Here is a 12,745-nt window from a genome sequence, read left to right on the forward strand (position 1 = left end):
CAGGTGCCCCTTTATGCGAGATAAGCTGCCGGGATGTTGAAGTTCAAGCACAGTGTGCGCAGCACGGCTGACACGGGCCCTGTGGAGCCCATCGCCAGCCGCGCCTCCCGCCTCAACCTGCTCTTTCAGGTAAAGAATCGTGTCTGCCGTTGGGTCTGCTCACCTCAGCCGTGTCCGTGTCCATCTCAATGTGCCACAGCGCAGCTCTCACTGTGTGGATCTCAAAGCACACCCCTAGCGGGTTTTGGTTGTGGTTTTTTATTTTGGAGGTAGGGGTAAAGGAAGGAGATGGGTTGTTAAAGTTTAGAGTTGTGTTGTGCATTTGGTAATGTTTTAATATCAGTGGATTTTTCCACATAAAGATAGAACACTGTGTTCTGTGTCTTTTAATCCTCACCTTTTCCTTGAGAGATACAATGAGAGTTTGTCAGGAGGTGAATTTCCGCTGCCAGCTGCTGTTTGATCCTCTGAGGTGCAACAGCTTCTCCTTCTGGAGCTAATATTGATGCTGATTGCTTAATCTATTTGTACCATGAATAAAACATATGGTGCGATGTCAAGGACAAGCAGTCGGATCAGAGCCATCAGTGGTTGTAGATAGATCCAAGAAAGCTGTGATCTGAGCTTTGACAACCTTTAGATGATTGCTTTGTCTAAAGGTAACGTACCTGTGTCAGCCATTAGGTTTAGAAGACCTGAGTTGATATATTTACCTCACGCTTTTGCGTTATTTGCCTGATTTCTAAAGTAGTGATTTCTTAAATGAATAATATATAATCTGTTCTATACATATGTTATTGATTTGGGGCTTTTCATTGTTGTCTGAGACTCCATCTGCTGTTGCTTCTTTTTTATTCCAGGGGAAGCCACTCTTTGTGACTCAACAGCAGATGTCTCCTCTCTCCCGGGAAGGCATCCTCGATTCTTTATTCGCTCTGTTTGAAGAATGTAGAAACCCTGCTTTAATGAAAATCAAACACGTTGGCAACTTTGTCAAGAAGTGTAAGTGTTCCTTGGAGTAGTTTTTAGGTGTTGTTTTAAAAGATAGTCCTTAAGAACCTGAATATTTAAATCACGTTATGGTCACTTACATTTGTTGATGGCTGGTGTCTTGTTTTTTGTGGGCTGACTCAGTGTTGCAAAGGGAAGCTTGGAGTCTTCTTAAACTTTATATAGGTCCGGAAGGGCAGATTGCAAGTGGATTCTAAAGTGCTGTAACTCAGGTTGGATATTAGGAAAAGTATTCTGGGAAAGAGTGGTGATGTAGCGGCACAGGCTGCCCAGGGACTGGTGGAGTCATTGTCCCTGGATGTTCAAGAGCTACAGAGGTGTAGCACTGAGGGAATGTGGTTATTGGGAGTGGTGGGGGTGCCATTGACAGTTGGTTTAGATGATCTTACTGGTCTTTTCCAACCATAATGAATCTGTGACTTTAATCATAGAATCATAGAATTACCCAGGTTGGAAAAGACCTTGAAGATCACCAAGTCCAACCGCAGCCTAACCAGTACCGTAACTCTAAAAACCCTACACTAAATCATATCCCTGAGTACCACATCCAAATGGCTCTTAAACACAACCAGAGATGGCGATTCAACCACCTCCCTGGGGAGCCTATTCCAATACCTAACTATCCTTTCTGTAAAGAAGTTCTTCCTAATAAACTTGCCCTGGCGCAACTTGAGGCCATTTCCCCTTGTCCTGTCACTTGTCACTAGTGGGAAGAGACCTGCCCCACTCTCACTGTAAGAACCTTTCAGGTACTGGAAGAGGGTGATAAGGTCTCCTCTCAGCCTCCTTTTCCCCAGACTAAACAGCCCCAGCTTCCTTAGCCTCTCCACGTAGGGCTGATTCTCCAAGCCCTTCATGAGCCTCGTTGCCCTTCTCTGGACCTGCTCCAGTACCTCCATGTCTTTCCTGTGCTGAGGTGCCCAAAACTGAACACAGTACTCGAGGTGAGGCATCACCAATGTTCACCTTTCTTAGGCTGTATTATGCTTCTAGTTGAAGCATTTTTTGTTGATGCTGCATGTTGTTCTAAGTATGTACAATAGAATGATGTTGAAAACAGGATGGAAGAGGTAAACAATACGTAGGAATTATTTTGCCAATACTTGGTTCTTTCAGTGTGAAGTAGTAGTTTCAGTTCCATGTTTTATCCATATTTTGCATTGTGAAACTTTTAAGTAGCAATTCTGTACTTTAGAAATAATTCCGGATGGATTCAGCAAGTAGGACTAAATACTGAGAAAGTGCTCAAATCCTTAAAACAAACAGACAGAAAAACTTCATCAACCTTTCTGCTAAGAAACACAAATAGTTGGGTAAACAGTAATTTATCACGCTCTTTATGAAGTTCCAACCAGCAGTTTTTAGTTGAGAATAATTGTCTGATTATGAGGAATTTTTAGAACACTCTACAGAGAGCAATTATCTGTCACGGCGCGTTGCCTTGAAACTCCTCAATGGGAAACCTAAAGTAACCTGTGAAAGAAATGCCTACGGATGTTTGTTACACAATGGACTAGTGCCTCCCACAGGCAGAGGACAGAACCCTGCCATTGGACTTGCAGAACTCGACTGGCTAAAGCCCTGGTATTTAGTGAATATGCTTTGTATTGGCAAGGGATAGCTGGAAAGAAATCAGAAACAAAAGAGGCTACCCATGTATAGCGTGATGAATGGGACAGAATTATGGTTGCTATGGGAACTGTCTTAGCATTTCCTGATTCTTTTGTACTTACCATATTTCACTTTTAACTATGTATTGATACTGGTGTGTTTGTTTTATTTAGTATTATATATGCGGTTTTTTAAGAAGCATATTCTGGGATGATTTAACATTTCTTTAGAGCCTGGAATGAAAATATTCTGGTGTTGTTTTTTTTATTGTTGTTGTTTTGTTTTATTTCCCATAACGGATGTTGTGTTCATTATGAAGTGCCAGTTAGCTGACCTAAAAATAAATGTCTTATTTTTATAGATGCAGAGACTATAGCTGAATTAAGGGAACTCCAACCCAGTGTGAAGGATTTTGATGTAAAGAGTGTGGTTGGCTGTGGTCACTTTGCAGATGTAAAAGTAGTAAGAGAGAAAGTTACTGGTGATGTGTACGCTATGAAGGTGATGAGCAAGGAGTCTTTGTTGGCACAGGAGCACGTATGTATATTTTTCTGTGATGACAAAAGAACCATAAGCTACAATTTGATGAGCATTTTCTTTTTCTCACTGCTAAGAATAAATCTTTTATGAATTTACAAATTTCATTTAGTGTTAGTGTGGGATAGGAAGAATAATCTTGCATTTCGATGAGGTAGTATAACTGTGTGTAGTGCTGCTGTGTCTAAAAGCCATTGTCACAGACCATGAATCTACTGGGTGAGGTGCCATACAAGACAGAGAAACAGTCCATGTCTCAAAGAGCTTTGATCTAAATTGTAAGGCAAGAAACAATACATTAAAAAAATTAAGTCTATTTCGATCAGCTTGATGAACAACTTGATGCAGCTTAAATTTGCAGGTAATCCGCTCGTTAAGTTCTTATTTTATTTTAAAGAGCATCACAGAATGTCAAGAGTGAATGTGATGGCAAACTGTGGTGACTGATGGTCTACAGAGCGCCTCTCACTAACTGGAAAGGCTGTAACTTGAAAACTTAAAAACAAACAGAAAACCCCAAACAAACAACAACAACAACAAAAAAAACCCAGCAATGAAGGTTGTCACCACAGTTTGTTGAGACATGGAAGTTAATCTTCCTCTAATGAGAGATGACACATAGGACAGTCTGTGAAAGGCCTCATGAGTTTGTATAGCAATATCTAGATTAGCTGTTCCCAATATATGGCTGCAGCGAAGTTGCTCCTGAGATTCTCTAGCTTCTTTGTGGCTGTCAGAAAAGGGAATAAACTAAAATTACTCTTGTTATGGCACAGGCTGGCAAGAAGAGCAAACCCACAATTTGACACTTTGTGAAAGTAGGGAACAATAATCTAAATGAACTAGCAGTATTTCTGTAAAGTAATTTCTTATTGTCCAGCACTACGTCTGAATAAAGGAATAGCTGTGAAAACAGGATTTCAAGAAAAACTTGTGTTTTAATATATATCATGAATTTATTACTGAATTCAACTCTTTATAAGGGTAGATAATGGCAGGTCAAGGGGAAATGGTTTTAAGTTGACTGAGGGAAGATTTTGGTTGTATATCAGTGAGAAGTGCTTTACCAAGAGAGTGGTGAGGTGCTGGCATAGGCTGCTTAGGGAGGTTATAGATGCCTCGTCCCTGGAGGTGTTCAAGGCCAGGTTGGATGGGACCCTGGTCCTACCTGTGGCAAGGAGTTGGAGCCTGAGGTCCCTTCCAACCCAAGCCATTGTGAGGTGTTACTCTATAATTTTATAGCATCTTTTCTGCTTGTCTGAGATTAGTATTATTTTATTAGGGCTAATCCAGATGAGGTCACGATTGCACTCTAAACTGATAGAAACTTCACCAGTTTGAAAGGAGAGCTGACCTTTTCTTCAGGGACTGTTCAGTTGCCAACAAACTGGACAATAGAAGGTGGGAGGGAACTGAAAGCACAAAGGAGTAATATTAATTTTCTAAAAGCACGCATCACAATGAAATGGTATTTAATGGTTTCTAAGCAATTTTTTTTATATATATATAATGTCTTTGGCACAGACTTGCATCTTTTTAAACCAGAGAATTCTAATGTATTCTAGCCCATTTTCATCAGCATATAACTGAATGTTTCCTATTTTTGTAGGTGTCATTTTTTGAGGAAGAACGCAGTATATTATCTCAGAGTACCAGTCCATGGATTCCACAGTTACAGTATGCATTTCAAGACAAGAAAAATCTTTACTTGGTAATGCTGGTCTTTTTCTTCTCTACTCAACACTGTTAACGTTGTTATAGTTGAGAACAGTGTGTCTGAATTTTGCCTACGTTCTGCACATTTTCCAGTGTTCCATGCTGTTCTTTGATGCGTACCCAGTGTAATATGGAGGAGTTGAATGGAATACATTTGGCATATATAAACTATATCTCTTCCTCTAAAATTTTATGAAGGTTATGGAGTACCAGCCTGGAGGGGACTTGCTGTCCCTCTTAAACCGGTATGAGGACCAACTAGATGAGAGCATGGTGCAGTTTTATCTTGCAGAGCTGGTTCTAGCCATTCACAGTGTCCACCAGATGGGTTATGTACACCGGTAGGTAAAAACTGCTTTGCATCACACATGTGTTTAATCAGTGTCATTCCAGATCAAGTGTCCTGGAATGAAGCATTCTTGTTGTTTATATTCCGTCCTCTTCAAGGACAATATTTCACATGCTGTATCAGAAGAGATTAGAAAATTAATCATACATAAACTATGATTGCAGCTAAAGGCATTAACTTTGATGTAAATTTCAAACTAATATTAAGAAATTATTGTTACATATATTTCCTTTAGCACAAAACAATCCTTAATAGAAAAATATTTTCTAGAGCAAAGGCTTATTTTTGATTAGAACCAAGCAGCACAAGAAAGTAATGTAATTATTAAAGCTTGCTGTACCTGCTTGTTGAAGAGGGCGGTGTAATATGTTGGAATAGTTAAATACTGCAGAATTTTCTAAAAATTGGATCAAAACACGAAGGCTACAGCTGTAATTCTTAGTGTTGATTCATCCCATTTATTGACGGGTAGAATTGTATGTTTCCTTTCTTGTAGATGTCCTTTTTTTAAAGGAAGATTTATTCCATCCGTTCTGAGACTTTGGATGTGTCATGCAGTATTTTATGTTCCAAGCAGCTGAAATGGTTGCATTTAGATCATATAGATTGTGGCTTTCTAATGTAAGGTGGCTGCTTGGATTTGAAAGATGCACAGAGTAAGCTGAGTCACTCCAACTTCCTTGTGTCAGTGTGGAACTTCCTGTGTTCCAGTTTCTGCCCATTGCTCCTTCTATTCTTGCTCGCCACCTTAAAGACTCCACCTCCATCGACTTGGCTCCTGCAGTTTGGATATTTATAAACAGTTATGAGATGAAGGGATCTTGTGATGATGAAGGGAATTTGACCAATTTCATATTTAATTGAAGCAGTACAGCAGTGGGAAATGAGACTCAAATAGTAATGCATTGTTAAGGTTTTGTGCAGCTGAGTATATACTTGAGTGTAGCTAAAAAGGGAGTTGCTATTGTCCAGATGTGACACTGGGGAAAGACACAAAAAGGCACTGATTGCTTTCTTCTTGCTTACAGAGACATCAAACCAGAGAATGTTCTTATTGACCGGACAGGACACATTAAACTGGTAGACTTTGGGTCAGCTGCCAAAATGACAGTGAACAAAATGGTAATAATTTAAGTTTTGTCTATGGCTTGTTTGGATATTATGGTCAAAAAGAGAAAACTAACTTTATATGTGTTGCCTGATTATATCTTCTTCTTTCCTGTCCAGTATGGAGTTGAGTTGGGAATGATATTTTTCCAGCTAGCACAGGCTTTTCAAACATAAGCTTGAGTATCTTTTTCAGCTCTCAGTACATAAATATTTGCTTATTTGAGTTTTAATATGTAAGTAAGGTAAAAGTACATCTGCTTTCCAATGCTGCTGCATTGCAATACCAAATCATCCTTCTAGAGATTCTCACGACTATTGAATATCATGTTTAAAGAAGGACGTGAACTTATAATTGTAATTGGACTGGAAATTATGTTTGCTGTAACTAAGGTGGCGTAGTTTTGAAGGTAGAGGAGCTCTTGATTAAAATGAGTCACATTCCAGCATTCTGAAATTCAGCTTTGTTCACAGAAAACCGTATTCATAGCTGTGAATAGGTTGAGCCTGTAGTTATAAGATGATATTAAATTTAGGAAACTGCACACAATTTCAAGCGATAATTTAAGTTAAAATAGATCCAAGTGAGAATATGAAGTTATATATCAGATTCCTCACTTGTTTTATGAGTTTTCATGTCTCATAACATTTTGTCAGTATTGTGACTCTTTATAGTTTGTTTTCCTTGTTATTTGTTTGGCAGTGTTCCTCCGCATCTCGTGTTTTTTTTCCTTCATTTTACCTATCTTTTCAGTTTTCTTCGGATTTCTGTTTGTACCCCTGCTGTTTTCTTTCACTCTTTTCTGCCACTCAGTGAAAAAAAAATTATTGCAGTTCTGGTTTCTAAATTACATTTTCCAAGCACTTACAAAATATGAACACTTGCTGATCCTGAACACAAGGCAAAAAGGTAGGGATGACACAGAATGGAACAAGGCCAGGGAATATTAATGTCTAAATTTGACAGTTTTGTGGGGGTTTTTTTGTTTGTTTTTTTTTGTACCTTCAACTATGATGTTCTCATCATAGTGCTCAGGTATGCATACTGCTCAAAACATTACTTTTCTATAGTGCCATTCTTTTTACAGCACTGCTCTTTTAACATCAGCTGTACATTGTCTTCAGTGACAACTCTAATATTTGTACTCCATTTTTACATCTAATAATTCTTTGTTACACCAATTTCAGTGTTTTGCTTATCAGTCTTGGTTAAAATTACTTAAACTTTTCTTGGAAAGCTGAAAACGTGTCTCTTGTTTCAGAAGGTTTTATCACCATGATCAATGAACAGAAGTGCTGTAAATTCACTTGGAGTGTATTTGCTTCTCTTCCAGGTAAATGCCAAGCTACCTGTTGGCACACCTGATTACATGGCACCAGAAATGCTAACAGCATTGAGTGGGGATGGCAAAGCTTCTTATGGTCCAGAGTGTGACTGGTGGTCCTTAGGTGTCATTGCATATGAGATGATTTATGGAAGATCTCCGTTCACTGAGGGAACTTCAGCAAAAACCTTTAATAACATCATGAATTTCCAGGTAGAGAGCATTGTTTTTATGTTACTGGGTAAAAAGGCTGTAACTAAAAATGAGACATTTTTACAATTGCGAAAATAAGATAATGTCTCTTACTTGTGTTCATAGAAAGTATGTATACTTTAAATAAAATGCTACAAATCTTGTATATCCACCTTCATGTTGTAAATACAAAGTGGGTTTTGGTTTTTTTAATAATAGCTGTAAAAAAAGCATCTTCAATGCATTAATTTGAAAGATTTATTTGTCCGGTTTTGGCAATTGTAACAGTAGCATCTCCAAAATAATCCAGAAGGATTGAAAAGGTGATTTGATAAAGTTTCCTAATGATACTAAATGCTTCTGGTTGGTAAAGTAAGGGTCAGCTATGAGGAACTGAGGACCTAAGGATATAGAGTGTATGCATAATTAATATGTCATGTGAAAGTTAAATACATTTAAACCCCATGCATGTGAAAGGGTAAGTATTCCAACTTTACCTAGTGGTGGGTTCAAGTATTTTGATGTTATAATCTAGAGAAACATTAGTTTAATTCTTAGAAACAGAAAAAGAAAAAGAATATAAAATGGTAGGAATTTGTAGGAAAGAAAAAACAGTCATGTAAGACTGTTAAAGACGCCGCCTTGCAACACTGGGGCCCGGAGTTCGAATCCCCCCTGTGGCGCAAGTGGTAGAAGTGCCGCTCTGCTACACAGAGGCTCGAATCCCGGGGGCTGGACTTGATGATCTCTAAGGTCCCTTCCAACCAGCACGAAACTATGAAACTATGTAGCTGGGAGAAAGCAAAAAGTAATAGTTATCTGTTCTGGTATGAGAGGGGTGTTAGATGAACGTAGTCAGCTGTAACTACAGAACAAACCAAAAAGGACACTCCATGTGGGATGTTATGGCCAAGTTCTCCTCAGCGTGATTATTTGCAGCTATTAAACATTTACATGGGTGCAAGTAATGACTAAACAAATTTATAGAAGAAGAATGCACTGGGATCTGGCAAATACAAAGGCATCATCCATGCTTCAGAAAATCCTAAGCCATAAATTCCTGGAAGTTTGAGAGGATTTTCTGCAGATCTGCCTTGCTTTATTCCTCTGTGTGTGTGGCCACTGACCGTTGTTCAGCATAAGATGGTAAACTGGGTCTGTTTTCGGTCTGGTCTGATATGGTTGTTCTTGTATTGTTTTCCCATAGTGTAGTAAATTTATATCAAAGTCTATTTGGAAAATATCCACAATGTATTGTTTTTTTCCCCCTCTTTGTATGCTACAAGTATTTATCCTTTGTGCATGATACATCTGAGTACATTGAAACTTAAGAATCTTACTATTTCCTGCTAAGCAGACATTCTTTTCTTTCTAACACAATACAGAGATACCTGAAGTTCCCAGAGGATGTGAAAGTTAGCAGTGAATTTCTTGATCTAATCCAGAGCTTGCTTTGTGGGCAAAAGGAAAGGCTGGGTTATGAGGGACTCTGCTGCCATCCGTTTTTTTCTAAAATTGACTGGAATAATATCCGTAACTGTAAGTAGAAGAACACTGCATTCATAAACAGTTCCTGATTTCTGGGTAATGTGAAACTTTGTACGATGTCAGTATTTAAGTGTGTTTGATCTGAGTCATTATTAGTAATGAAACAGCACTGTGTTCAGGAGCAGGTGTTTTTAACAAAACAATTTGTTCTGGTTTTTAGATAGGATATGTTAGCATCTCTTAGGTGAAAATTGCAAGGTAAGGTGAGGTTTAATATGTTTCTGTATGAATTTCTGATGCAGTTGCTATATTACTGCGAGCGCTAGACTGGAAAATCACAGTGGCCTTTACATGTCTTTCTTCTGATTAAAATGCATGTGTGTTCTTCAGGCCTTTTCCACCTCAGTTTGCTCCATTTTGTATATTTTTACTGTACCTTTATTGTTCTCTCTTTCCTTACTTGCTGTCCAACTTTTATATATATATATATATTAACCTTCTGTAAGTGATGAAATGTCAAGAGGCTGTGGGGAACTCTGGTGCTTTTTTTCCTTTAAGTTAATGTGACTAATAAATGGATACATTTTTTATTTTTTATTTTTTTCACAAATCTATTCCTTCCAGTAGGAATGGATTAAAATCACTGAAGCAGATAATTTTCTAAGCAGAAAATTGTTTATAACACTGGGGGAATAATGGAATTTAGTATTTGGAAGTACTGAGTCTCCAGCACTTGTAAAAGCAAGCCCTGTGCATACCGTCAGTGATCTATGAGTGCCCAACTTGTGTTGGTTGCTATTTTAAGTTACCTGGACTGTAAGATTATCTGTGCAAACAACCTGTCTGCTTTGTATTCTTTATCAAATATGCTCCCTGTATTAAGAGCAATGATTGTGCTCTAATTTTCATGAATTGCTAAGCCAACACTTCTGCTTTTTGATGACTGTCTCAGCATTTCAGCTGTCAGCTCCGCAGAATGTTTATCTGCTTTTCTGTTGATTCATTAATTTTGGACTTGTGGAACTGCTGCTCTGTTAAATGCCATTGTTTCTCCCCTTTGAGAGCCACTGAACCTCGAATGAGAAGCCTTTCTTATAATTTCAGCATGCATTTCCCAGGCTTCGGCTCGCTCTGCATTCTTCACCCAGAATCTAGTCTAAACTACCAGTACCCAATTCTGAAATTTTTTGTACTGTATTTTTATCATATCTTATATCTGGAAGAAAACCCAGTATTTAGGAAAAGGTCTGTTGTTTCCTTGGCAATTGCCTGTCCAACATTGACACAACTGCATGAGTTAATAGAGAGTGTTTTTGCCATTTCATGTGATTACTGTGATTCTGATGGAACAATTCTGCCGTCATCATAAAGTTTGAAGTAGTCACTGGGGATTTAAAAAGATCCTTTTTTGGTCTGCAGCTGACCTGTGCATTGCATCATTCCCTGTAATATCCAGACCTACCTATGGTGAAGATTCATGCAGTTTTGACCCCTGACTTGGATGCTATGTCTTGTACATCATAAAGCCTCTCTGTAACTAGCACAAAACACAGCAGTCTTTTCGCTTTTAGTAGCAGATCCAGTGTATTGCCTATTGCTTTGCTCTCTGCAGTGGTTCTCTATCTGCTGGTCTATTCAGGATGGTGTCACTATCATTCTATTCAGAAGCCTTGATAGGCTCTTCCTGGGCTATCTAAGAGCTGAAGGTTTCTTTCTTATCTTCAGTCTCCTATGATAGTTATGTTTAACTGGAGCAGTGGCAACCTGAGGAAACTAGGAAGCCAGCAGTGTTGGAAGAGGCCACAGGGTTTTGATTTTGACCAAGGAATCTCATTTCCATAGGTTAACAGTGTGAGATTTTGGGGCTATGGAATATGAATTTATTTCTGTCAAGTCATTATTAAATAAATTCTGTGTCAGCTCACTGATTTCTTTCTCGTCTATTCTTAATGCATCACTTTTGGTTATGGAAGTGTCATTAGGTAGTTTTTCAGTGTTAGATTTTGTTAATAAAAGTCAACCTCTGAAATGTTTCACTTTTCAGTAAACTCCTTCCCAAAAAAGACAGTTGCCTTTTAGAAAAGCTCCCATCTTCCTTGGAATCAAGTAGCACAGGCCTGTAGAAGCAGCTCTTAAGGCAGAGAAACAACATAATCCAGCCATTAACCAAAGGTGAACTTTGCATGTGTCTCAACAGGAAATTTTACTCTTCCTTAGAGTGTTTTACTGAAGTGTGTCCTTTGATCTTGCTTTCAGTATTTGCTGATTTCTCTGTTTAATGACTTCTGAAACTTACTGTAATAAATCTCTGAATAACTTGTTTTGATTTATCTGCTAGAGCTTTCAGAAAATATTTTGGATTTTTATTTGCTAGAATGAACATGTTTCCAGCTGTGTTCCAGCTAAACAGATCAGGATTTTAACTGGAATGTTGCTGACTGGACTGTCTGAGTGTTTGATAAGTATCTAGAAGCAGGTAGAGCTTAGGGAGCGATATACCTGGCTTATCAGCAACAAGGCTGCAAATCTGAGGGTTTTGTTAATCACATTTCTTGTCTGAAATCCTGGAATAACACCAACTGTTCAACTGGGAACAAAAAAATCTATCTTATAAAGGTTACCTGATAGATGGTCAGAAGGTTTTATCATAATCTATTCAATGTATATACATACAGCATAAAGACTCTTGGACTTGAAGAGCTCTTGAAAGAAGAAAAGCATGTTTAAACTTCCATGAGGAAACTGAAGAAAAGAGGAAAAGAATGGAAGTCTTGAGGAGACTGGAAAACCTCAGGAGGTGTTGAAGAGTGATTTTTAGGTTGTCTTCTGTTATAAAACAGGCAGGAACTCAAAACCCTTCGCTCATGATTCTGAGGCTCATCCTTATAAGCCCCAAATTGTCACTCAGCATGTTAACAGTTAAACATTTGATGTCTCATTTAGACGTTTGCTTTCAGAAAAATGTGTTGGCTTGTCTCTCTAAATGGAGATCACTTTCATGTCAGCTTGAAGATGACTTTTATTAGCAGAAACATATGTGTTGGATCATTGCCTTGAGAGAACAGAAAAGATTCTAAGACACTAATATATAGATAGATGGGTTAGAAGCAATATGATTCCATTGTTCAAATGGTCTTAGACATAATATCCTTAAATGATATCAGTCAGACCTGCTATTTTCTATTTTTATTCCATAACACTCTACTGAAATATGCCTCTTAAAACGTGAGAGAGTAACGCCTAACCTACTTGAAAAGGCTCTGCAGATGCTTCTCCCCAGCAAGTATATATAGATCACCTTGTATATCAAAAAAAGACATATTCTAATTCTTCAGACGTGTTCTTATTTCCTATAAATTTCCCTTTTCATCTTTCTCTGTCCCATGGGAAATGCACTATCTCTTTTCTG

At 38.2% G+C, this 12,745-nt stretch overlaps 1 protein-coding gene across 12 annotated transcripts in view; it reads left to right on the forward strand.

Annotated features, from left to right (window-relative positions):
* CIT (citron rho-interacting serine/threonine kinase) overlaps positions 1-12,745 on the forward strand; it is a 70,237-nt gene that overhangs the window by 172 nt on the left and 57,320 nt on the right. For all 12 annotated transcript variants that reach the window (XM_015878246.2, XM_015878245.2, XM_015878249.2 and 9 more), the window contains exons 2-9: positions 4-129; positions 861-1,002; positions 2,984-3,159; positions 4,769-4,870; positions 5,074-5,216; positions 6,253-6,346; positions 7,666-7,869; positions 9,234-9,387. In XM_015878246.2, the coding sequence (XP_015733732.1) occupies positions 34-129; positions 861-1,002; positions 2,984-3,159; positions 4,769-4,870; positions 5,074-5,216; positions 6,253-6,346; positions 7,666-7,869; positions 9,234-9,387 (1,111 nt within the window). In that variant the 5' untranslated portion in view covers positions 4-33. The remainder of the gene's footprint in view (positions 1-3; positions 130-860; positions 1,003-2,983; positions 3,160-4,768; positions 4,871-5,073; positions 5,217-6,252; positions 6,347-7,665; positions 7,870-9,233; positions 9,388-12,745) is intronic.

This window comes from Coturnix japonica, chromosome 15 (genome assembly GCF_001577835.2).
Source record: "Coturnix japonica isolate 7356 chromosome 15, Coturnix japonica 2.1, whole genome shotgun sequence".
Lineage (NCBI taxonomy): Eukaryota > Metazoa > Chordata > Aves > Galliformes > Phasianidae > Coturnix > Coturnix japonica.